Source organism: Trichomycterus rosablanca, chromosome 11 (genome assembly GCF_030014385.1).
Source record: "Trichomycterus rosablanca isolate fTriRos1 chromosome 11, fTriRos1.hap1, whole genome shotgun sequence".
NCBI classification, from domain to species: domain Eukaryota; kingdom Metazoa; phylum Chordata; class Actinopteri; order Siluriformes; family Trichomycteridae; genus Trichomycterus; species Trichomycterus rosablanca.
In genome coordinates, this window is record NC_085998.1 from 33,569,317 (window position 1) to 33,595,571 (window position 26,255).

At 40.2% G+C, this 26,255-nt stretch overlaps 1 protein-coding gene across 1 annotated transcript in view; it reads left to right on the top strand.

Moving 5' to 3' along the window:
• Positions 1 to 26,255, top strand: part of cdh13 (cadherin 13, H-cadherin (heart)) — a 399,576-nt gene that overhangs the window by 261,511 nt on the left and 111,810 nt on the right. Inside the window, 1 exon segment of the mRNA XM_063004232.1 lies at positions 1,087 to 1,265. Within this exon segment, the coding sequence (XP_062860302.1) occupies positions 1,087 to 1,265 (179 nt within the window).

A 26,255-nucleotide genomic window follows, 5' to 3' on the forward strand; every position in this document is an offset into this window, starting at 1 on the left:
TGATTGGTCTGTTTAATGCACTGTGCTACTCAACAAGTTCTGCGTAGGTGACATTAGATGATGTTAAGAAGTGGCACAGTGAAAGTGAATTATATTTGCCTGAATACCAATTTTTCAGGTTTCTCCTTGATGGTCTTACTCAGGTTATTCATTTCTCTGATCATTTTGAATGAGCTGAGAGGGTAAACAAACAAGCGAGATAAAGCGGCTGCCTTTTTACTTGGATTTGAATGAACAATCAAGAATAACAACTCGGCGGTACTGCGAATGTCACCAGAGAGCACTTTCACACACCTTGGCATTTGTAATTAATCATTAAAAGTACATTGCTTAGCTGTTTGCTATTATTCCCTTCCCTGAACAGTACCCACCAGAGAAATTTCAACACTGCTTCTGCTTCTTTACTGTCTTTAAAGCATTTCTCATAATAAGCTTAATGCTGAATTATATTTGCATATTTCCAACAATGATGCATTCGTTAAGCTGCCGTCGTATCGAATATATGAATTTATGAAGGGTGGCAGAGCTTATTAAAGCAAATGTTTAAAGTACCGGCCAATGATTAAGACCATTAAGTGTGGGAGGTAGCCTTGACTCAGCTGGGCCTATGGCCAGTGCCTGATGTTGGCACCTGAACGGGCACCTTGTCTCAATTTGCAGCCTATTCAGACAAGCAGCTTAGCAAGAATGAATTGGCACAGTTACCCAGTTTGTCTGGCTGAAATACCAGTCATACGAGAACCTGGAGCTGAGAATACGTCAAACACTGTGGGAAGGCAGTTCTTCTTGGATAATGGTTTATTTTTGATGCATGACAATATCAAATATGACTTTAATGAAAGGAAATGATTTTATGTCAGTCCCCAGTTCCTTTTTATAATATATATTATTTTATTTTAGTGTAAATAATTTTGGATTACACCACCTTCATCAATCTAAATCAATATGGACAACATTTTTGCAACATAGTTGGAAGCATACAATTTGACACACACTTGAAGTATTTGGTTTCCAAATACTCCTTTCCATGTAGTGCATATCATAAATCCATCCACCTCATGAATAACTGATATTTGCTTTTGCCAGGCACCACCGTGATGACAATGACCGCCTTTGACGCTGATGATCCCAACACAGACAACGCTGTTCTGCGCTACATAATTGTACGACAGTCTCCTGAGAAGCCCTCACCTAACATGTTCTACATTGACCCGGAGAGAGGCGACATCGTCACTGTTATCTCACCCTCCCTGCTCGACAGAGAGGTATGTTCTGGGTTTTCACGGCAGTATTCCGGTTGTTTACACAATAGAATTATAGCCTTCTAGACAAGTGCTTTTAGTCCTTAGAATGGCAGAAGTGGGATCTGTATGAGTGCATGGGATTATAGACCTCAGGACAGAAGCAGGTGCTTGTAGTTTCCAGGATGGCAGGAGTAGGATCTGTATGAGTGCATGGGATTATAGACCTCAGGACAGAAGCAGGTGCTTGTAATCCTCAGGATGGCAGAAGTAGGATCTGGATAAGTGCCTAGGCTTGTAAAACTTTGGCTAGCAGGAACTGGATCTGTATGAAGTGCATGACTTGGACATCTGAAGATGGCAGATGTGAGATCTGGAAGAGTGCTTGGGCTTGTAGACCTCAGGACAGCAGAGGAAGCTTGTGAGCCTCAAGAAGGCAGGAATGAAATCTAGATGGGTGCATTGTTTTGTGGATCTTGTGATGACATGAGTAAGAGTTGGATAAGTGCATAAACCTCAGGGTGACGTGGTAGGATCTGGATGAGTGCATGGGCTTAGAAATGCAACAGATCTGAATGAGTGTGTGGACTTGAAAACCTCTGTGGCAGGGTAGGATATTTAGTTCTACACAGGATAAGACTGTAAGACGTGTAAGACTGTGTAAGACTTGGATGAGTGCATCGACATGTAGACCTTATGACGGGATGAAGAAGATTTGTTTGAGTACACAGGCTTGTCAGCCTTAGGATGAGAGGAGTAAGATCAGTTTGGGTACAAAGGCTTGTAGACCACAGGGCTGCAAGTATAGGATCTGTATACATACTTAAGATTGTAGACTTTAGGAATAGTAACTAGATGAGCACATTGGCTTATTGGCCACAAGCTGGCGGGGATAGAACCCGGATAAGAACATTGGTCTATTAGCCTTAGGGTTGGCAGAAACAGGAAGCTCATTGGCTTGTATTTGCCTCAGGATGACTTGGTACGATCTGAATGAGTGCATGGGCTTAGAAATGCAACAGATCTGGATTAGTGTGTGGACTTGTTGACCTCTGGGTGGCAGGGGTAGGATATGTAGGTCTACATAGGATGTGTAAGACTTGGATGAGTGCATCGGTATGTAGACTTTAGGATGAGAGGAGTAAGATCAGTTTGGGATCTGTACGAGTACTTAGGATTGTAGACCTTATGGTGGCAGGGATAAGAACTGGATAAGCACGTTGACTCATTGGCCTATGAGTGTGGTTTTGGAGAGCAGGGAAATGTGGAGTATGGGAGGTAGAAATGTTGAGTATTTGTGGCGAATGCTAATGAGTGACTGGATGCAGTGTTTGGCTGTCTCTTAGGCAGAGCAAGACGACACCATGATTGCTTTTTCAGCAGGGTGACGAATGCAAGAACATCAATTCGGTCCGCTGCTGGAAAAGGAATATTAGCTGTTGTCAGACACTTAGAGTGCGGTTTAATTGAGGTTATACACACTTAGTCACCAGTATCAGCTGTGTTCGACAAGACCAGCTGAAAAACCTGTCAGCTGGAACAGCGCACTTGTACGAGATAAACATCTGCATGTGTGTGCATGTATTTGTCTATGTTTATAAATTCTTATCAGGTTAAAACACTTAAAGTAGATCATTTTTGCATTGCTTTATTTTATTATTTATATTTGTTATATGTTTATATAGAATTCACCATGATGATTACATTTACATTTACAATTCGCAGGCGCTTTTATCCAAAGCGACTTACAGTATACAATCTAACCAATACAGGGTTAAGGGCCTTGCTCAAGGGCCCAACAGTGACAACCTGGCAGTGGTGGGGTTTGAACCAGCAATCTTCTGCTTACCTTACCCGCTAGGCTACAACTGCCACTGACTAATGATTAAGTAGAATTGCTTAGATGTGTTGATGTGATGTGTGCATTCACAGTGTAGCCCCACTAAACAAGACTGCACTGGACCTGTTTCAGCTAACCATGACTCCTAGTTTGCCAGAAATTGACACAGATTGTGTAAATGTGCCCACCTGCCATGCCCACACTGGCCTGCAGAGGGTTGATAGTTCAGATTGATGATAAGTGCAGTTCTCTTTAAACTGGACTTCAAAGCATTTTCTGCAACTGATGAAATGTCACTCACTGAGGTAGTTTTGTACAAGTTTACCTCATACTCAGCTCACAGCCTCTGACTTCCAGATGTTCTTTGCAGACATACCTGGCAGATGGTTAGAGCTGACCACCTCTTCTACCTCTAGTATTTTTGCTGATGCTTTTTTGCAGCTGGTAAACTGTATCAGAGTTACTGTGTGTTGCTGTCACAGGTGTCTTCCCGTTCTCAGGTTTCGTTTATGGATGGCGTGGCAGCCTTCTTGTCATTTCTGCCGCTGCCAGTGTGCTGGGTTCCTCTGCCTGGTTCTCTGCTGAGCTTTTGGGTTGCAACTCACCAGTGGATTGAGTAGCTGGCATGGTTGCATCCAAGCATTGATTTGGTTCCTAGTAGGTCTTTTAAAGACATTGAGAGACTCAGATGTTCAAACAGACAGAGGAACGAACTTCCTCTGTCTGTTCTTCTGTCTGTTCAAACAAGTGAGTCTCTTGAAGTCTTTGAAAGATGATTAAAAACCCATCTCTTTACTAAGCACTCAAGCTGAGAACTAACATGTACTTACTAACACTCTTATTTATGTCTTATTTAGAAAAAAAAAGATCTAACAGGGTTTTAGCAGATTTGTGTTCTGTCATTTTGTATTCCAAAGTAGTGTCCTGCTGTTGGGTTCATGTGGGGTTATACCTGGCACCTCTGTTACAAGGCACTTACCTTCATGACAAATGTCTGTAATCAAAATGTCCTGTTTAAGTTTCCTAGACTCAAAAAGTGGTGCTAAGCAATTAAGACACAGTACAAAATCTGTTAAAGATATGACTTGATCTCTTATCTATCTGTTATCTATAACTACATTTAAAAAAAAGCTAAATAGCATGAACAAACATGCCATCCATGACTTGTATTTATGGCTGGACAATTCTATGGAAATATATACTGTATGCCTATAATAAAATATTTATGGTTATTTATGCTCACCACTTGCTCTATAGTACTGTTTATGTGTATTTTTTAGCATCACGACCTTCAGCTTCTCTTTAGCAGAGTTCTGCAGAAATCCATTGAGCTCTATTTCTGTCTTGGATGTGAGCTCATGGGAATAGGTGGCAGGTGTTCTGCACTGTTTTTTTTTTTTAGCATGCAGGGTGTTTGTGTGTGTTAACTGTGTTTCTGTGGGCATTGTTTGCTCATTAGTGTTATGAAAGGTGTGAAGAAAGTTGTTGCAAGTTACTGCGTTTATCATATTCCTCACTTTTAAAGCCTTCTTAAAGGAACGGTCAGTCTCTGAACTGTAGAATCAGAAATGGACATGCTGAATTAAAACACAAGGATTTATGATCTCATAGTCATACATGTATTCAGCCGTCTCACAGCGTATAACAGGCCAGGTGGGGTCAGATTTTTCAGTGTTGTGTGTTGTTCTGTGCTGTTTGTCAGTCAGTACAGCATGTAAGAGTAATGATGTGTTTGTCAGAAGTGTTTAAAGCTTCTGGTAAAGTATCTGACGTACCAAACCCTCAGCAGATGTGATTAATTGGGTAGAACTCTGTCATCGAAGCTTTTCACATCACTAAATCATCTCTGTTCTCCAGTACATTTCAATAATTGCTCTTTTATTTTTGCATTTGCTCTTACCAATGACAATTTCCACCGCTTTCTTTCTCTGGATTTTGTTGGTGGTGGGTCCACCAGGCCACCAGGCTCTCTCTGTCAGACACTACCCCCAGGCCTGGCTCCAGGGATAGGTCATGAGAATTGTGTTTACATGCACAGCATAGTTAAGAGTACTGCAGTAATTTAAGATGATGACAATAATCTGATTATTAAATTTACATCCTGGTGCAGTGGGATATTCTACTAGCACACCAACGCTGGAATTCTAAAATCTCTGAGTTCAAATCTCAGTTCTGCTACTAGTCAGCTGGGCGCCCCCTAGCTGGCACAATTGTAAGTGCCTGCAGCAGACAAAATTGGTCACTAGTCTGCCAGGTGGGAAAAGACCAGACTAAAAAGGAGGTGGGGTCTTCAATATTGTGTAAAGGACCCTGGTTAGTAGCTCGAGGTGCATGTACAGAAGTGAAGAAATGAAGACATCAGTGCATTACTCTTCCTGTGCAAGACTGACGAATTTACCGAAGTACGCGCAAATGACGCGCATACATCAGAGAGAGTGTGTGACAGGCAAATATACGCTCCTCGGATGCAATCGTGGTCCCCGGCAGCTGAAGCCTAACTGGCAATGGTAAAATTAGTAAAAAATTCATAAATAAATGCACCCAAGTAATCTGATTAAGCCACTCAGTAATCAGTTGATCACATAAATAAATGCTTGGGCAGCATCCTGTGACCACTGATGAAGCTCTAGAAGATGACCAACTCAAACAGCAGCAATAGATGAGCGATTGTCTCTGACTTTACAGCTACAAAGTGGACCAACTAGGTAGGAGTGTCTAACAGAGTGGACAGTGAGTGGACACGGTGTTTAAAAACTCCAGCAGCACTGCTGTGTCTGATCCACTCATACCAGCACATGCTAACACACCACCACCATGTCAGTGTCACTGCAGTGCTGAGAATGATCCACCACCTAAATAATACCTGCTCTGTGGTGGTCCTGTGGGGGGTCCTGACCATTGAAGAACAGGATGAAAGGGGGTTAACAAAGCATGCAGAGAAACAGATGGACTACAGTCAGTAATTGTAGAACTACAAAGTGCTTTTATATGGTAAGTGGAGCTGATAAAATGGACAGTGAGTGTAGAAACCAGGAGGTGGTTTTAATGTTATGCCTGATCGGTGTAACTAGTAGTAGTAACATGGCACTGTGTATTCGGTCACTCTTAATGCTGAGTTTAAACCAACCAAGGTTCAAGTGGTCAGACATTAATAAAGCTGTATAAATTGATGTCTTCATAATATAATGACATCAGCTGTGAAAATCTATTACTACCCAAACAGGTCGGAATTTAATTAAAATATTATGAAGTTTATTAACTGAAATGCCTCTCCTTGACGCTGCTTTCTTCCACCGTCTCCTACTCCAGTTTTCTACCTCACTCATGCAAGATATCCAATTAATTGCAGGTCATACAGCAGCGATTTCTTTCACAGCGGCCTGATTCAGACAGACCCCAAACAGTCATCGAAATTATAGCCCCTGCCTCTTCCTTGCATCCACTCGCCAAATGGGTTTTCAAACATGCTTTCTGGTCCTGCACTAAATCTGATCTCCCGTCCACGTAATTGAATGTCAGTCGGCATATAAAGATTCTTTCCAGTCTTCAATTAGAAGCTCGTTGTGAGTGTCAAGACTCCTAGACAAAACAGACAGCAAAATATTTACTCCAGCAGGTGGGGCCGGAGTTATTATAGCGTTTCATCTATATGCAAATCGATTGAAAGCATGAGGGGGGCGAGCATCAATTGATAAGACTGCATTATTGCATTATTTGGAGGCACTTCACTGTAAAAAGTATATAAATTTCTATTCACTCAGCTATTATTATGTAGAGATTGAGCTTCGGTTGGTTGCAAAACAGAGTCACGAGTGGAGTTGAGCGCTGCTTCAGTGGCATAGAGTTAGCTTGTTCTCATTTATCTCTCTCACTCTGCTTCTTTGCTTCTCTTGGCTTTGTATACTCAGGACTTATTATCTCAACTTGCCCTCTCTTTACATCTGGAAAAAGTTCGTAGACCCTGTGGAACTGCATCAGGGATTCGTATGTTCCTGTTTTCTGATTTAACTAGTAACACAACTGTTCAAACAACTGTACTAGTCATAACATTTATATCAATGCTCCCTCCACCACGCTTTGAAGTATGACTAAGGTTTTGGTGTACGGCTCTTCTTCCAAACACATAGTTGTGCAGATTTGTCAAAAACGTCCATGTGGGTCATTGCTAACTTGCAGCATTGACATTTATTTCCTTAATGTTGTCCTCATATTAACACCTTTTTACCCAGGTGGCACAGCGGTATATTCCGCCTGCACACCAGTGCAGGTATTCTGACTCTTAGAGTTTGAAAAAGGGGGTGAGGTCTTCATCACTGTGTAAGGACCTTGGTTTGTAGCCTGAGATACCTGTATAGAAGTGGAGGAACGTGGAGATCAGTGTGTGACTCTCCATGCGCAAGACTGGCCTCACATGCAAATCCACCAAAGTATGGTCGAATAAGAAGGGGTTGGTGGACTGCACACGCATCAGAGAGAGCGTAAATATACCCTCCTCAGACATGATTGGGGTCCCCAGAAGCGAAAGACTAATTGTCTTTGCTAAACTTCTAGAGCTTTCTGTAGGTATCTCTTGGTGTGATGCCATTCTGCACTGCCACATGAAACCTGGAACCTGGGTTCCATCCTCACGTCTGGAACTGCTTGTTTTAGATTCTGTTTGTGTCCTCATGGCTTATCTAGGGACACATCCATTTTTTCCCTCCTTTGATTTCCTTTTTATAGTAGTCAGGGTTATGCCACATGTGATAAAACCTGAACTGAAAACTCACACCTCCCAATTATATATCATATACTTACACCCAGGGACTATTTAGAGCAGTCAGTTTACCTGGATGGTGGCAGAATATATTCATTAATTCATTTTAATAACCAATTCATCCTAATTGGGGTGTTTTGATTCTGGAAACAAAGAAGAAGAATGCCTTTATTTGTTATATATATATATAGGGGCCGTGCTCAAGAGTCCAACAGTGGCTGCATAGCATGTCAGAACACTTGTGTACATTTGCAATGTTGTATTGATGTGTACCTGTGCAGTGGCTGCATAGAGGCTGGATTTAAACCGACAATCTTCTGATTGATAGCCCAAAGCAGGAATAGACTGACGCAGAAAGGCGATCAATCCATGTCAGGGCAGCACACACTCACCTATAATCTCACCTTCTGGAAATCTGCATGGAATTAAAGAAAACATACCAAAATTCACACAGACTGAAAGTAAGATTTGAACCCAGTTCACCAGAACTGTGGTGCAGTGCAGTCCTCACACTACCTGCAACTTCACTGTGCTGTCCTGTCTGGGCGTGTTGTGTTTAAAATATTCATCTCACTTCATTTTGACTAGTTTACTCTGGAGGTGGGTCCAGCACACCCAGATTAGGAAAACATTTTAGTTGAAGACTCATTTCAGCAGCTTTGAAAGATGACGGCTTGCAAAGTGTAGTAACGGACTGGCAGCTCGGCGGCACGAAGCAAGAAGGCAGATGGAGTCTGTCTCCAGACAGGAATGAGTAATAGCTCCCTCTCCTTCTCCTGATCCTCTTCCTCGCCTCCTCTACTACTCACTTTCTCCTCTATCATGCCTCTGTCCACTTGCATTAGCAAGGAAATGAGATTCCACTAATTAATTAGATCTCTGGGTGCTAAAGAACAGGATTACATCCCAATGAAGGTTAGGAGTGTCAATCAGGGCTTTTTTTTCCAAGCGTCAAATTCTTGGAAATAAATTGAGCCCCCAGGGTACAGTGTATTGCAAAAAGGGGGGGTTGTTAATCTCTGTTATTAATTGAGTCTCGCTGAAACACTTGGTCAGTGAAGGTGTGAAACATCAGAGAGAAAGCAAACGAAGAATGAATACTGCCCCATTTGTACAAAGGAAGATAGATGTGTAGAATGGACCACAGGAGAGACATTGTTTAAAGAAAGAAAGGGAAGAGGAGGACTGGTTTAGCACTATGGAGGGGTATTTCGGTAGAATTACCTTCACTGGAGTGGGCAGCTAATTACATTATTATGATCTCTGCATTTAATCAACTGTATGGCACATAGCTCACACAATTTTTATCTGTCCACAAATATCCCTTTTCTACTGTCAGGGTTCTGATAGAATGCCTTGATTTGTCATATATACATACACGTACAGTATACAACGAAATTCTTTCTTCACATATGCCAGCTTGTTTGGAGGCTTGAGTCAGAGCGCAGGGTCAGCCATGTACGGTGCCTCTGGAGCAGACAGGGCTAAGGGCCTTGCTCAAAGGTCCAACAGTGGCTGTGGCTGCATGGCAGAGCTGGGATTCAAACTCTCAACCTTTCAGTTGATGGCCCAAAGCCTAACCCACTAGGCTACCACTGTCTCAAATAATAAATTCACCCCAGATGGGACTCAAACCCACAATCCCTGGCTTAGGAGGCTAGTGCCTTATCCATTAAGCCACTGGGGCTGTGACAATGACTTAAATGATATTGGTCCTGGTGCTGCTGGCTGATCTGAAATAATTGTCAGTATATAAACTGCAAATAAAATAATCCCTAGTTGACAAGATTGGTTCATTTCTGGCTACAAAATTCTGGAAAACTGAACAACGCTGGCTTGGTGGGTAGCACTGTCACCGGAAAGCAGGAAATTCCTGGGTTTGATTCCCAGGTGGAGTAATCCAGGTCCTTTCTATGTGGAGTTTGTATGTTCTCCCTGTGTCTGTGTGGATTTCCTACAGGTGCTCTGGTTTCTGCCCACAGTCCAAAAACTAGCAGGTGAGGTGAATTGGAAATATAAAATTGTCCATGACTGTGTTTGACATTAAAGACTTAAACTGTCCTGAATCTTGAATCTTTTGTAACCAGTAATTACCTGTAAAATCCTAATAAATAATAAATTAATAAGATTCACAGGGTCGGGTCCTTTCTGTGTGGAGTTTGCATGTTCCCCCCGTGTCTGTGTGAGTTTCCTCTGGGTGCTCCGGTTTCCTCCCACAGTCCAAAGACGTTTTATTTATGTATTTATTTGTCATAATTTGTGTGTCAGTAAAATAAACCTGTTTTTGACTTTTTAGCTTCCTTAATCTAAATAAAAAGGACAGTGCTAATACTAATACTGATACTCTTCAAAACTTGGAATAACCAAGGGAGTCTTTCATTTGAAGGTTATTATATAAAAGTAAAATTAAATACTTATATAACAGTGAATTAATGGTCCAAATAATGGAATTAAATGAGTGATTTAATGATCCGGGGTGGAAACATTTATCTCGTTTTGCATAATTAATACTGATGGGTTTGACTTAAATGATAAAATGTATTTTTCAACTTACATATACACCGATCAGCCATAACATTAAAACCACCTCCTTGTTTCTACACTCACTGTCCATTTTATCAGCTCCACTTACCATATAGAAGCACATTGTTGTTCTACAATTACTGACTGTAGTCCATCTGTTACTCTGCATGCTTTGTTAGCCCCCTTTCATGCTGTTCTTCAATGGTCAGGTCTAGGTGGTGGGTCATTCTCATCACTGCAGTGACACTGACATGGTGGTGGTGTGTTAGTGTGTGTTGTGCTGGTATGAGTGGATCAGACACAGAAGCACTGATGGAGTTTTTAAATACTGTGTCCACTCACTGTCCACTCTATTAGACACTCCTACCTAGTTGGTCCACCTTGTAGATGTAAAGTCATAGACGATCGCCCACCTATTGCTGATGTTTGAGTTGGTCATCTTCTAGACCTTCATCAGTGGTCACAGGACTCTGGCCACGGGGCGCTGTTGGCTGGATGTTTTTGGGTGGTGGACTATTCTCAGTCCAGCAGTGACAGTGAGGTGTTTAAAACTCCATCAGCGCTGCTGTGTCTTATCTACTCATACCAGCACAACACACACTAACACACCACCACCATGTCAGTGTCACTGCAGTGCTGAGAATCATCCACCACCTAAATAATACCTGCTCTGTAGTGGTCCTGGGAGAGTCCTGACCATTAAGGAACAGCATGAAGGGGGCTAACAAAGCATGCAGAGAAACAGATGGACTACAGTCAGTAATTGTAGAACTACAAAGTGCTTCTATATGGTAAGTGGAGCTGATAAAATAAACAGTGAGTGTAGAAACAAGGAGGTGGATTTAATGTTATGGCTGATTGGTGTACATTATACACCAACACTGACACACAGTCATGGAGGAAAGGTATCTATTGACCAAATGTGGACAGACAAGTGAATTCTCAAGTAAATTGTGCAATAATGTGGGATAGTTTTGTATTTAGAATTTACCTAAAATGACATTTAATGTGCATAACGACTTTTTCCGTCTTTATAAGAAATTGCATTAATTAACACATGCTTTTCTGTTCTATGAGTAAATGAAAGACTAAAGGCTATAAATATATCCATCCTGGTCAGGATAATAAATGCATTTATGTTTTATTAAAGTTATAAAATGAGAAAATGCTGAGAAATAAAATGTGTCTGATGGAGAAAGAAGGAAAATTTTGACCCAGCTGGAATTTAATTCCCTTGTAAATTGCTGGCTGTTTCTGTGGAACAACCTGTCTTTTTAAAACATTCCAGTAATTAGATCTGGTCTGTTCATGCGCCCGCGGTGGCATCTGTAACCTTGACCCTGTCTGGTTCACGCTGGGGTGTGGAAGCATGCACTGTTGGGTGGGAGTCAGAAGATTGGATCTTGATGGAGTCTGGATGCCTGTGTGGGCAGAGATAAGGACGAGGTCAAGGCTTCTCACACAGAGGATGTGGCATGAATGATGGGTAAAGGAGTGAGTGATGAGCCTCTTTTCGGGTCCTAATCCAGGGATTGGACAGCACCAGTAAGAGAGAGAGGCAGGAGGATCATTCTTGTTTTATGTATTAGCCCGACAGGTTTGACAGGTCTGGTCATCATAAACGGGTCACTGGTTCTCCTTTATTCACCAAAATGACCAGTAATGAGGACCTGGGATTATTGATTCGAAAATCCAAACTCTGTCCACCTCTATTTAAATCTCATAATATACAGTATTATATTATCCACTTCTGTACAGACTTTATAGACAAAGTCAGAGATAAAGCAGGGATGTAATTTGTTAGAATATATTTTTATGGAGACGCCAACCAATCCACAACCTAAAAATACGGTTCTGTGGTGGTTGTGTGTTTACTGAGGTGAATTTATTAATCAAAAAGCTTTTTAAAGTTACCCTGTCTGTTTACTCTCTCTCTCTTGGTTAATGGACAGCTAAAAACCTTCTGTAAAGGCTGCAAACTGCAATCAAAAGATTGTTTTAAAGATGACTTTTATAATGACTTTTTTAATTGTAAACTAAACACTGATTCATGACACATTCATATACCTTATTATGCACCATATTATGCAAATATGTTTTTTAAAGCTTCTGTAAGAGGACAGTTATTTTACTATAGTGTGATTTAACTGCCGTGATCTTTAAACAAAACAGGCCATTTTAATCAGTACAACAGTTTTTGAGGCTTAATATTTGTTTACTTGTTTTCACTCTGTGGCCAATTTCAGGCATCTGGAAAATGCCAAAGGCTCAGTCTAATTGGTAAACGGCAAGACTTTACAATTAGCATGTGAAAACATGAGGTGAATTTCTGTTCTTTAATGTTTTCTTTTGTTTTCTTCTCCTAAAATCTAGCTTCTTGTTTTAAGGGACATGAGAAGAAAAGAAGGAAGGGAGGAAGGAAATGAGGACAGAGAAAAAAGTCTGAACATATTTGTAAAAAGAGATCTTTAAAAATAACCTGAATTATTGACACATTATTAAAATAGGAGTGTTGATTTATTATGAACATGAAACGATTATACACTACACAACACATTATTAGGTCCTGCTATTGCTTGTAAACTGCTCCAGATGTGAGGGTGGAGGCAGAGAATGTATTACATTGTTGGTTATTCACTAGGATGAAAGACTTCTGCAGATGTACCTCACTTGACAAGTTTTCTACCTCTGGTTGACCAAGCTGACCAATCTGTTTGGGGTTTATGGACTAAAGAAGCTTTTTCACTCCTTAAAACATTTTCAGTTCTGCTACAAAAGAGGGTAGTATGGGTGTTGTTGGAATGGAGGTACCTGGTTTTTCATTAGGTACTTTTGGTTTCCTCCCTCCTGGGTGTGGCCCTGACCTGAAAGTAGTCCCTTTTGGCACCCTAGTGTGGCCTTTAAGTGAAGGCTTTGGATCTACGACTCTTCCAACCAGTATAACTGAGAGCTGGATTAGTAAATGGCTTTTTGGGGGTAGTTATAAGCATGTGACATAACATTATAGGCATCCAATAATTGAAACAAATACAGTGATAACTTGAAACTCAACCGCAGTTGGTTCTGGGAGTGGCGTTGAGTTTTAAGGTATTTTTTCCCATAAGGATGTATGTGAAACCTGTTAATGCATTTCATGGTCCTGTGGAACTGCATGTATTTTAGGCAATGTTAAATAATGGGGTTGTTTTTGACACCACTTAAGCTGAGGGCTGAACAAAGCAGCAGTCACACACACATTGAGTTTATGGGAAACATTGAGTTTAAGGGTACAGATTTCTTGACGAAGTGTGTTCAGTTTCAAAGATTTGGAGTTTAGGGGACTTTGAGTTTCAAGGTCCCACTGTAATTGGATTAAACTGTTAAACTTTTTAGTTGGTTTATATCATAAAACATATTGGATTGAAAAAATCACACTATGTGTGTGTAGGTGTGTTTGCATGTGAGAGAGAGAGATAGAGAGAGACTCACTGTTGGTACTGATACATGATTCATCATTAGGAAATCCTCACCTGCTTTCTGACAGATGAGGAGACTCTTAAGGCTCACATGTGTTTGAATGACTGATGATATGACACTTGCCAAAATACCATGAAGACCTTTTTAAAATTCAGAATTCCTTAAATAATCTTGAGCAGCCTTGAGCAGGCAGGCTTTATCAGTCTGACCAAAGGAAAGTGGAAATGGCACAGAAGAGAGAGTGTGTGGAAGATTGGAAGAAGAAAAGGAGAAGTGAAGCGAGGCTCATTGGGAGGATGCTGAAGGGTCATTCTGCTTATTCCAAATTCTGACCCTTTAATAGGCATTTTGTGGCAGAATTTAAGATTGAACAGGCTAAGCAACATTTTTCTAATTTTTAACTGTTCAGTTTCTTGTCTGCCTTAGGGTTTACCATGTTCTTCAATGCTTCTCTACTCAATATGATTGTAACGAGTAGATATTTAGGAGTAGCCTTCTTTTCAGCTCTAAACAGTCTGGTCAGTCTGACCTCTCTCATCAACAAGGCTTTTCTGCCCACAAAAATGATGGTTGTTCACATCATGCTGAGTAACCTCTAGAGCCCTTTGAGCCTCAAAACCCACAATCAGCACTTTCTCATGAACTCAGACCAGTCCTTCTGGTACTACCTGCGATACCATGGTCAAAGAGACTCTGGTACTCTTTTTTTCTATTCTGATGTTTGATGTGAACATATTATTGAAGCTTCTAAGCAGTGTTTGTTTTATTGTTCTGTAGTTATACTGTAAACGTTTACATTTATCTCGTACATTTTCTAGCAGTGAATTAAGCATTATAAATACATCCATCTTCATTTTGTATTCTTATCATTCATACTGACATAATGCTGCTACGAGCATCTCATTTGAAAGCCTAGGAGCATCATAGTACTTGACTTAAATATGCATAAACTATGCAGAATGCTCCTGATAATGTCAGCTGTTAAAAGGGCAAGCTTAAAGACATCGGGGCAGGTGGCCATGAGAGTTCAGCATTAAACACCATGATTATCAAACCTTTTCCTGGCACTGCTGAAATTTATTTCTGCATTACCTGAGCCAGATGCCCAATCTTGTATTGCTTAGTTTCCAGGCTTATTATAGAATATCGCTCTAATTGCAGATGCTTAGAGATAGTGGAGAACATATTTCTGTGCATATTTGTGAGGTCCAATTAAATAGGACAGTTTCAGATGGATTTATGCACTGAAAGTATATTAAATAACAAAACAAGTGACTGAATACTTGTTTCCTTTTACTGTAGATACTACGAATGGAATTTGATGTGTGGTTTTGCTTAGAGTGAAATATTGATGCTTTAAAGTACATTTACATTTATGTTATTTAGCAGATGCTGTAATTCAAAGCCATATACTATTGTGACTTACACCGATCAGTCATAACATTAAAACCACCTCCTTGTTTGTACACACACTGTCCATTTTATCGACTTCACTTACCATATAGAAGCACTTTGTCGTTCTACAATTACTGACTGTAGTCCATCTGTTTCTCTGCATGCTTTGTTAGCCCCTTTTCATGCTGTTCTTCAGTGGTCAGAAACCCAACAAAAATATATCCAGCCAACAGCGCCCCATGGGCAGCATCCTGTGACCACTGATGAAGGTCTAGAAGATGACCAACTCAAACAGCAGCAATAGATGAGCGATCTTCTCTGACTTTACATCTACAAGGTGGACCAACTAGGTAGGAGTGTTTAATAGAGTGAACAGTGAGTGGTCACGGTATTTAAAAACTCCAGCAGCGCTGCTGTCTCTTATCCACTCATACCAGCACAACACACACTAACACACCACCACCATGTCAGTGTCACTGCAGTGCTGAGAATGATCAACCGCCTAAATAATACCTGCTCTGTAGTGGTCCTCTGGGGGTCCTGGCCATTAAAGAACAGGGTGAAAGCAGATTAAAAAGTATGTAGAGAAACAGATGGATTACAGTCAGTAATTGTAGAACTACAAAGTGCTTCTGTATGGTAAGTGGAGCTGATAAAATGAACAGTGAGTGTAGAAACAAGGAGGTGGTTTTAATGTTATGGCTGATCAGTGTACAATGCAAGTAATAAAAGGTTAAGGGTCTTTCTCTGAGGCCCAACAGTGGCAACTAGTGAGCTCCCACTGCTGACATGCTAAGCATGGGTGTCATATGAATAATTAGTATACCTGATAAAGCCTTTCTCACTTCATTTACATTCACAGCGTTTAGTCGACGCTTTTATTCAAAGACGTACAATTCGGACTGTATAACTTAGCACAATAGAGGGTTAAGGGCTATTCTCTAGTGCCCAACAGTGGCGACCCGGCAAAGGTGGGACCAGAACTTCTGGTTCAAGTCCAGTACCTTTACAGCTTAAAAAGTAATTTTAGGAGAATGGATGTAATTAAGCTAAACTGTGAGGTTTCTAGCTTATTTATTTCATAGATTATTTTTAAAATATGTGTTTAGTCCGAGTAATGTGCTACATTACCCAAAATCCCACAGCAAAACCCACAAATTACACATGCTCTTGTTACCATGGAAATAGTGATTACAGACGTCCTCTCAAAGGGATTTTTACTTCTAGTTATTGGTGCCGGGTTTTTTAACAACCTTTTTAGCAAATTCCAAAGTAAAAGCATAAAACTAACCAAGTTGTTATGAAATGAATCATTTATTGATTCATTTATTGATTCATATATTTATTCGTCTTCGGCAAACACTTAATTCTGGTCAGGGACACAGTGGATCTAAAGGTTTGTGATACAACTATAGCACAGGGCAAGAATCCATCATGGACAAGGCAGCAATCTATCACAGGACATCAAACACCTATTCAGTCTCTCTCTCTCACACACACACACACACACACACACACCTGGCCCAAGGTACCTATATCATGATGCCTGACGTCTCTTTTAATTCGGTCTCTCACCATCGTCTTTGTGGAGGGCCATTAAACTTTGTGTAAACTTCAGTACCATAAAATAGTGTTTGTCCCTCCTGATTTACTCTGTTTTTGCAAACAGGTTAGGTTTAGATTTTTATAGAAATGCAAAGAACAACTATATCACCCATGTTGAAAAGTAACTGCCTCCTATTGCCTGTTACTATAACAGTAACAGTTGCAACCAAATTAAATTATTATTAAATTATGAAGATAACATTGCTGTGAAGGAAATTTGGCCCATAGTTTTTTGGATTTTTTTATTTATTTAATTATTTTAACTTTATGAATAAGTCATCATCAGCACACCCTTGAGACAGGCCACTTCTGGGAAGATTCACCAGAGTTTGAACCTTTTTTTTATCAGGAGACAGGAACTGCTGTGAAGTGTCTCTGTTTTTGTAGTCCTGTCACTGAAATTCCCAGTGAGACAGAAACCCTGAAAGGAAAGGTGGGAGGAAGAGTGAGAGAAAGGCATGTGTATGTGTATAAAATATATAGTTTGTAAGTTGTTGTGTTGACAGTGTAGCAAGCAGTGTGCGCAATACATGAGTGAGTACAGAAAACTGTCACATAAGCAGAGATGGCTTGTATATACATATATATTATTTATATTTGTCTGTTTTTACTGTATCCTGAGGAAATTTGGAAGGCTTGTCACTTCTGGAAAGATTCACCACTGCTTGAAGTTTTTCTAGACTGATATACTGCAGAATACTTTGTATTATTTTTACCAGAATCCGTTCTGACTGCACCATAGTGTGCTGTAAAGTTTAGATTGACAAGAATGGCAGTAATCAAACTTCAAACTAATGTATTTAAATCCAAATACCAAGTGTATTTACAATCAGCTCCATTAAAATTTTTTGCATTTAGCGTTTTATCCAAAACAACTTACAGTTATGATAGTAAACAGTCTAAGCAATTGTGAATTTGAGCCTTGCTCAAGGGTCCAACAGTGGCAACCTGGCAGAGGTAAGGCAAACTTCTGATTACTGGTCCAGTACCTTGACCACCCTAGATCCAGACTCTACATGGTATCTGAATAGAAGGATCAAATAAAAATCTAAAAAACGTTGTCCATGCAGGATCTTGTGACCCCCCCCCCCCCCAATACCTCCCATCCCAAACACATACATCTTTATAGGCATTTGCTCGCAGCAATTCCGAACGAGCACACAGATATCTAAAGTCATTCATTTACTCACAGCTGTCAAAAATCACATCATCTGCTGTCTGCTCTAGTTTCAGACTGAATTTTAAACCTTGCATTTTTCATCTTGTCAGTATTAACACAGGGGGTGACAGGGAATTAGGGAAAAGGCTAAAAAGTGAAAATCCTTTGGGTACAAAAACTAGACAACAGGAGAAAATGAATAAAAGAAAGAAAGAAATCAATAAACCTGACTGAAAAAAGGAAGAGAGGAAATGACTCGTGCATAGCTGGACAAGACTAGAAATGTTAAAGAAATGTCAAGGGCAGATGATAGCAATGAGAAATAAAAGAGAAATGTTAGAGAGGGGAGCATAAGCATTAAGGAGAAGCATAAGTATGAAAACTAAAGGTTTGCATGAGGTGCATCTTAAGGGCGAGATTAGATTCTGTCTGCTTTAAACTTGTAAAGGAAGTAAGACCCAGTAAGACTGTGCCTGCAAAGCAAAGCAAAGTCTGTTAGAATATAGTCTGACAAGTTTGGGGGCGGCACAATGGCTCGGTGGGTAGCACTGTTGCTTCACAGCAAGAAGCTCCTGGGTTTGATTCCCAGGTGGAGTAGTCCGGGTCCTTTCTGTGTGTAGTTTGCATGTTCTCCCAATGTCTGCATGGGTTTCCTCTGGGAGCTCTGGTTTCCTCCCACAGTCCAAAAACATGCAAGTGAGGTGAATTGGAGATACAAAATTGTCCATGTCTGTGTTTGATATTAAAGACTTAAACTGATGAATCTTGTGTAACCAGTAACTAACTGTCCTGTCATGAATGTAACCAAAGTGTGTAATGTAAAAAAAAGTGTGTTCAAATCCTAATAAATCAATAAAATTTAATATTAAATTTTCCGCAGCCTCAACAGCACTTTGATAAGATTGTGCAGCCATTAAGAGACTGATAATGTAAGATGACAAATAATAGAAGAAAATAAAAGGCCTTTTTGATAATGTACAACATTAAATGTTTATGGGAATAATTAGCACATACATTAAAGCAGAAATGTAAGAAATCCATGCGGCATTGTTACCCTCTTAAATGCTTATATTTAGATGAGTGGCATCAATTCTGCCTTGAAGTTGTGCCAAAAACTTGGCAAACCAACCCTTATTAACAGGATTGAAGTCGAACTAATGGGCTTAGTAAAGGCATTGTTTACTTAAAACCAAGCATGTAAAATTAACATATTTAATTTACCTAATACATCGTTTTAATGAAAGCATTATCCACTACTTTTTGCTTTTTTTTTAATTAATTACTTCATTTTGGCGAACGTGTTTGTTTTACCAACTCATGTTATTTTGACTTAAACTCTTGCCCAGTTCTGCCATGATGATGAAAACCACAAGCGTCTCAGCAGCTGCTAAATTCACATCAAAACTTCTGAAGTGTTTCTTACAGCTCGGTAAAATTCATGGACTATTGACTTGAAAATGAGAGACCCTCAAACTCTTCACCTCAGCATGCTAAAGCGGGACCTCATTCTTTTTCTCGTGTCGATTTTGATGTAAATCAATAGTGTCTCCTGCACTTTGCTGTTCTTGTGACCAAATTACAGAGTAACTAAACCTCTTATATCACTTTGTAAATGGTGGAGAGATTTGAGGCAGCTCTGACACATTTCACCATCTTGTGGTATCTTAAGTAAGAGTTTTATAAGTAGTGTTAACTGTGCCATGTGAAAGCTTGAGAAATTCATCTTGAAATGTGACAGTAATGCCCGTAATTAGGAACTAACTGTGCCAGCTTTTTGAGATGGTAATTATTTTCAGTTACCAGGGTTTTTAATACCATGATTGGCCTGATCCACGTTTTTGGCATGATTGGGATAATTAAAATGCTCATACACCATTTAATAGAGATTTTTGTTTGTAATTGTACAGTTTAAATGATGCAATGTTTTATTATAATAAAATGAGATTTTTAAAAGGAAATTATGAGATTTAACATTTTTACAGTCTGTGTCTGTAAGACTAATTTCAGTTACTTTAACAATAAATAAATAAAAATATCTAGAATGTTTTAACAGCTGAACAAATAGAAATAGAGTAAAAACAAGAAGCACTGCCAGCAGGCTGGGCGCGTACACGAACAGCAATTGGCGGACAAGACCTCATAACTGATGCATATACGAACTCTCATGACTGATTGATGGCGCCTGCACAGTGTTGAGGGATAATGCGTTAATTAAGGTGTGGCTCTCCGTACACAAAGCTGATCCGCATATGAACTCGCCTTGTGCAGGTGAAAAGATGCAGTCAGCTACTGCACACGTGTTGGAGGGGACGTGTGTTAGTCTCATTTCAACAAAGTCAGGGATCTAGTCATTAAAAAACATACACAGACAAGGCATAACATTATGACTACTGACAGGTGAAGCGAATAACACTGATTATCTCTTCATCATGACACCTGTTAGTGGGTGGGATATTTTGGGCAGAAAGTGAACATTTTATCCTCAAAGTTGATGAACAAGTGTGAGGATTTAAGCGAGTTTGACGAGGGCCAAATTTTGATGGTTAGACGACTGGGTCAGAGCATCTCCAAAACTGCAGCTCTAGTGGGGTGTTCCCGGTCTGCAGTGGTCAGTATCTATCAAAAGTGGCCCAAGGAAGGAACAGTGGTAAACCAGCGACAGGGTCATGGGTGGCCAAGGCTCATTGATGCACGTGGGGAGTGAAGGCTGGCCCGTGTGGTCCGATCCAACAGACGAGCTACTGTAGCTCAAATTGCTGAAGAAGTTAATGCTGGTTCTGATAGAAAGGTGTCAGAATACACAGTGCATCACAGTTTGTTGGGTATGTGGCAGCAAAAGGGGAACTAACACAATATTAGGAAGGTGGTCATAATGTTATGCCTTACTATTCAAAAACATTTTGAAAAATTTAATTAAACAGAATTCAGTTAACATGGGGGCAAAATCCCTAAGAATCTACAGCCACGCGGCTTAGGTCAAGCCACTCCTCATCATTCTAAATAATTTGACATACAAGTATAGAAGTCTGTGTAAAAGGCTGTGGAGACACCAACCTTTGGATTTAAAAACAGTTACAATAATACAGTGAAAATCATAGAAATTAAAGCGAGTCTTGTTTTTAAACAACAAGAAGGAATCAAATCAGCCCTGCAATCCAGTTACAGTGTAAAATATGGTGGTGGTAGCATCATGCTATGAAGATGCTTTTCACCAATAGGGACTGGACCAAAAAAAATTGTGTCCTGACTTATGATGATAATTTACATTTGCGGCATTTAGCAGAAGCATTTATACGAAGCGACATAGAATTATGACTGAGCACAATTTGAGCAATTGAGGATTAAGGGTCCAAGAGTGCAAACTTGGTGGCAGAGGGACTCAAACCAGCAACCTTCTGATTACTAGTCTAGTACCCTAACCACTAAGCTACCACTCTGTTGTGTTTGAGTGCTGCTGTATTATTTGTCATTCAATCGCTTCATGTGTAGAGATGTGACAGGTAGTGAGAGTGTTTCAAATGGAAAGTTTGTCTGTAATTAACATATCTGGGCTTAAATGTAGTTCAGTTGGTGCACTGTTATGCTTTTTTATCTGGCATTTTAAAGGTTCAGGAAGCCCATTCATCATTTGCCGCTTAGAGGTCGTTTAGTGAGCTCTAAAGCAGCAGAAGTGAGTTTGCTGTACCAGTGTGGACTGTTTCTGTGCAGTGTTTAGTTATAACTCAAAGCACTGCATTTTACTGCTGGATTTAATGGGGAGGTTTTACAGGATAATATCACCACCTGTTAATTCCACTGCATTCTCTGTTTGATGAATCGTGATTGCTGTGACATGTACCTGGTAGGATACATTTGGCATCTTCTGAATTTGGATGCATTCAGGTCATTTATTTTACTTTAGCCTTCCTGTTGGCTCTGTTGTCTGGCACTGTTTTTCTCTGATCGACAAGGCTTTGGATGTGAAGCATTGTGCAGCTGCTAAATAACTGGCTGACTGGACAGTTACATGAATGAGCAGATGTCCATGTGTTCCTAATAAAGTGGCCATGAAGGGTTTATCAGAATATCTTTATTGTCATTTTACCAGGTATAACGAAATTAAGGTCATCATGTAGCTTATGGCTAATGCTGCAACAAGAACAGCATTACTAACATATACTGTATATATACAGTATATATATATATATATATATATATAAAAGCACTTTGTAGTTCTACAATTATTGACTGTAGTCCATCTGTTTCTGTGCATGCTTTTTAGCCTGCTTTCACCCTGTTCTTCAATGGTCAGGACCACCACAGAGCAGGTATTATTTAGGTGGTGGATCATTCTCAGCACTGCAGTGACACTGACATGGTGGTGGTGTGTTAGTGTGTGTTGTGCTGGTATGAGTGGATGAGACACAGCAGCGCTGCTGGAGTTTTTAAATACTGTGTCCACTCACTGTCCACTCTATTAGACACTCCTACCTAGTTGGTCCACCTTGTAGATGTAAAGTCAGAGACGATCGCTCATCTATTGCTGCTGTTTGAGTTGGTCATCTTCTAGACCTTCATCAGTGGTCACAGGACGCTGCCCACAGGGCGCTGTTGGCTGGATATATTTTTGGCTGGTGGACTATTATATATTATAAACTCAGTCCAGCAGTGACAGTGAGGTGTTTAAAACTCCATCAGCATTGCTGTGTCTGATCCACTCACACCAGCACAACACACACTAACACACCACCACCATGTCAGTGTCACTGCAGTGCTAAGAATGATCCACCACCTAAATAATACCTGCTCTGTGGTGGTCCTGTGGGGGTCCTGACCATTGAAGAACAGCATGAAAGGGGGCTAACAAAGCATGTAGAGAAACAGATGGACTACAGTCAGTAATTGTAGAACTACAAAGTGCTTCTATATGGTAAGTGGAGTTGATAAAATGGACAGTGAGTGTAGAAACTAGGAGGTGGTTTTAATGTTATGGCTGATCGGTGTGTGTATATATATATACATTTGCTCTGTTTACTAGGATTCATTTATTCTCATTTGATTCTACACACATCACCATAAGGTGAGGGGGTTGAATATTTCCCATTCCAAGTGTTTCTCATCTTTGGTGATTATTCTGGGGTTTGCTGAGAGTGCAGATGAGAGAGGCTGTTCATCATTCCTGTGTGAGAGTGTGTGTTGGGTTTCACCACACCACTATTGACTGTTTTGCTCAATTCACAGATGCAAGCCCTGTTCCTGCTATCACAGCTCCGTTATTCCCAGCTGAGCTAAATCAGCTCTAGTCCTTATATTAACATAAAACCAGCCTATTATAGAATAACTAAATTCATCACGTTGTCTACTTTCACATTCACTGAGTCACAACTTACTGAGTCATGACTATTATTAAATCACTGGTTGGTTTTTCCTCAGAGGACAGTCACGTCTGAGCCACAGTTCTCTGTTTTGTTTTTATTATTGTAATAATTTTACTAGATCTGATGTGTAAGCTTCAGGAAAAAATTTGCATGTGTTTATGTGAGGAAATTGAGAGAAGCAGCCTGTTCGTGGATGCGCGTTAATCATTTCATGCTTCATTAAATATTCACTCATCAAAAGTACTTTTTTTTAATATTTGGTTTTCTTGCAGTGAAGTAGAAATCGCTTATAATCAGGCTGTCATTTTGCTGCAATTTCATCCTCGCCGTCAAATTCAGATGAACCCTCGCGCTCGCTGCTGCGGCGTGTCGCATGTGTGTTTGTTTGTTAACACCTTCTCTCCCGGGAGAGCACCCCAGGGGTGGAGCTAATCTCATCTGTACTAAATCAGAGGCTGCGGCATCAATCAGAACTCTATTCTCCTGGTCCACGCTGAGCTCTCAAACCAGGCTCCGGCAGCTTAGTCGCAGCCTTCATTAAACTGAAGATCGTTCAGGTGTGTTTGTGTATCCGTTTGTGTGTGTGTGTGTGTACTAGAGTTTCTTGATGAATTTTAATGCAGTTTTGCATCTCTGCTACTTCTAATTGTAAGATTTGAAGTCTTCAAGCCTTGTTGATACACTACACATGCCAGTAGGTGAATTGGACATTCTGAATTGCCCCAGGTTTAAGTAAATAGGTGAGAAAGTGATACACTGTGGCTTGTTCAGGAAATTTAAGTGAGTCTAGTTTTTAAACAATAAAGTGTGTTGTAAGTCTGACAGGTCAAATTAGCCCAGTAACACAATTACACTGTAAAATATGGTGGTGGTAGCATCATGCTATGACTATGCTTTTCAGCAATAGGGACTGAGATTTGGAGTCTTTAAGTCTTGCTGATACACTGCATATACCAGTAAGTGAATTAGACGTTTCGGATTGCCCCAGGTGTAAATAAGTGAGAAAGTGATTAACTGTGCTTGTTTAGTGGCTTGTTCAGGGTAGATCCCCTATAACAGTGTTTCTGGCTAGGCTCGGCTAGGCAGTTTCCCACCTGGTCAAGCAACATGCTTTCAGTATTATAAGTTTACATGCTACCCCGCCCCCTTGCAGTCCAGTCTTTTCCCACCCAGCAGACTTTAGTCTCCAATTATTGTTTGCTAAAGGCACTGCCAGTTGTGCCTGCTAGGGGGCGCCCAGGCAACCAGTATCATAAATGAGATTCGAAGTTGGGGAGTTTAAAATCCCAGCACTGGTGTGCTAGCAGAATATCCCGCTGCGTCACCTGGGCACTCATTTTGGCCTCCTTGACTCCCGAAGGGATGCATTATAGCATTCTCTTAGACCCCCCCTGTGTTCAACAAAAATGTTCTCATACCCCTTGATACTGGCTGTGACAGTTTTATGCTTTCAGCGAGGATGACTAAAGATGTTGTCTTCTTGCTCGGGGGAAATTCGATGAATCCATAATGAAGGTATAAAATCTTTATAATATATATATTTATATATTTTCTGATCTGGGTTGTTGTTGTAGACAAAGCTAGTGCTTGGAGAGCTTGTGTAACTGCTGGTGGGAGCTTCCTCATCTGGGTCTGCTTCTGCGGGATCTGCATCAGCAACTGAATCAGAATTATTTACAGTGCCCATCTGTTGACCTTTGGACTTCTGAGGTGGACAAATCAAATATTTATCCTGTCTCAAAGACCCACCGTAGGCTATAGGTATTTCTTCAACAGGATTCCCCGCCCGGGCTCAGTGAGGCCCGCTAGCAGTTGTGGCCAACTGGTTGATAGCACAACAAACAACCCAGTGTGCCTAAGCTGTAACTTTATGCACCTATTATACTGCAAATGATTTGAGTTTGAGTTATAGGATGTGCTCCAGACCCACTGAAGTGATACCTGATTATAAAGGCACCTAGGGTGGCACAGCTCACAGTAAGAAGATCCTGGGTTTGATTCCCAGGTGGATCAGTCCGGGTCCTTTCTGTGTGGAGTTTGCATGTTTTCCCCGTGTCTGTGGGTGGGTGGGTTTCCTCCGGGAGCTCCGGTTTCCTCCCACAGTCCAAAGACATACAGTCAGATTATTGTAGATACAAAGTATGGTCCGTGATGATGTTTGATATTAAACTTGAACTGATGAATCTTGTGTAACCAGTAATTACCTGTCCTGTCATGAATGTAACCAAAGTGTGTAAAATCCTAATAAAATGTGACGTTAAAATGCTAATAAAATCAATAAATAACAAATAAAATAAATAAATAATTCAATGAATAATAGAATAAATAACACAATAAATAATAAAATAAATACATAATAAAATAAGTAAAATACATAAATAATAAAATAAATAAAATACATAAATAATAAAATAAATAAATAATAAAATATATAAAATAAATAAATAATACAATGAATAATAGAATAAATAAATAATAAAAAAAACTGAATAACAAAATAAATAATAAAATAAATAAATAGAAATAACTTTTTGAAAACACTCTTATAAGTTTTCTTTCCAAACTTGTTTATTTTCCTCCTCACATACGAGTTCATCCACACTTCATCCATACATCACTTACTGGTGACATGAAGTGGCAATTCAAGCAAGAAGTGTTAATCACACTCAGCCACATGCAGGAGGAGTACAGGTGAGTACCACTGATATTGCATGAAAGCAAGGTTGTAAAGCCGCCCGTCTCCTGCACAACCTCAGGAATTAAGGTACACTACGTTCCCCTCTCACACATTCAACAGCACCGAGTCAAGGTTCGTCCTGTCATGTTGCCATGGCGACGAGATACTCCCAGCAGATAAGAATGCTAAATAAACATAGCTAAACACCGGGGTGCAGGAGAAAGCCCAGATTCTCCAGCTCAGGGG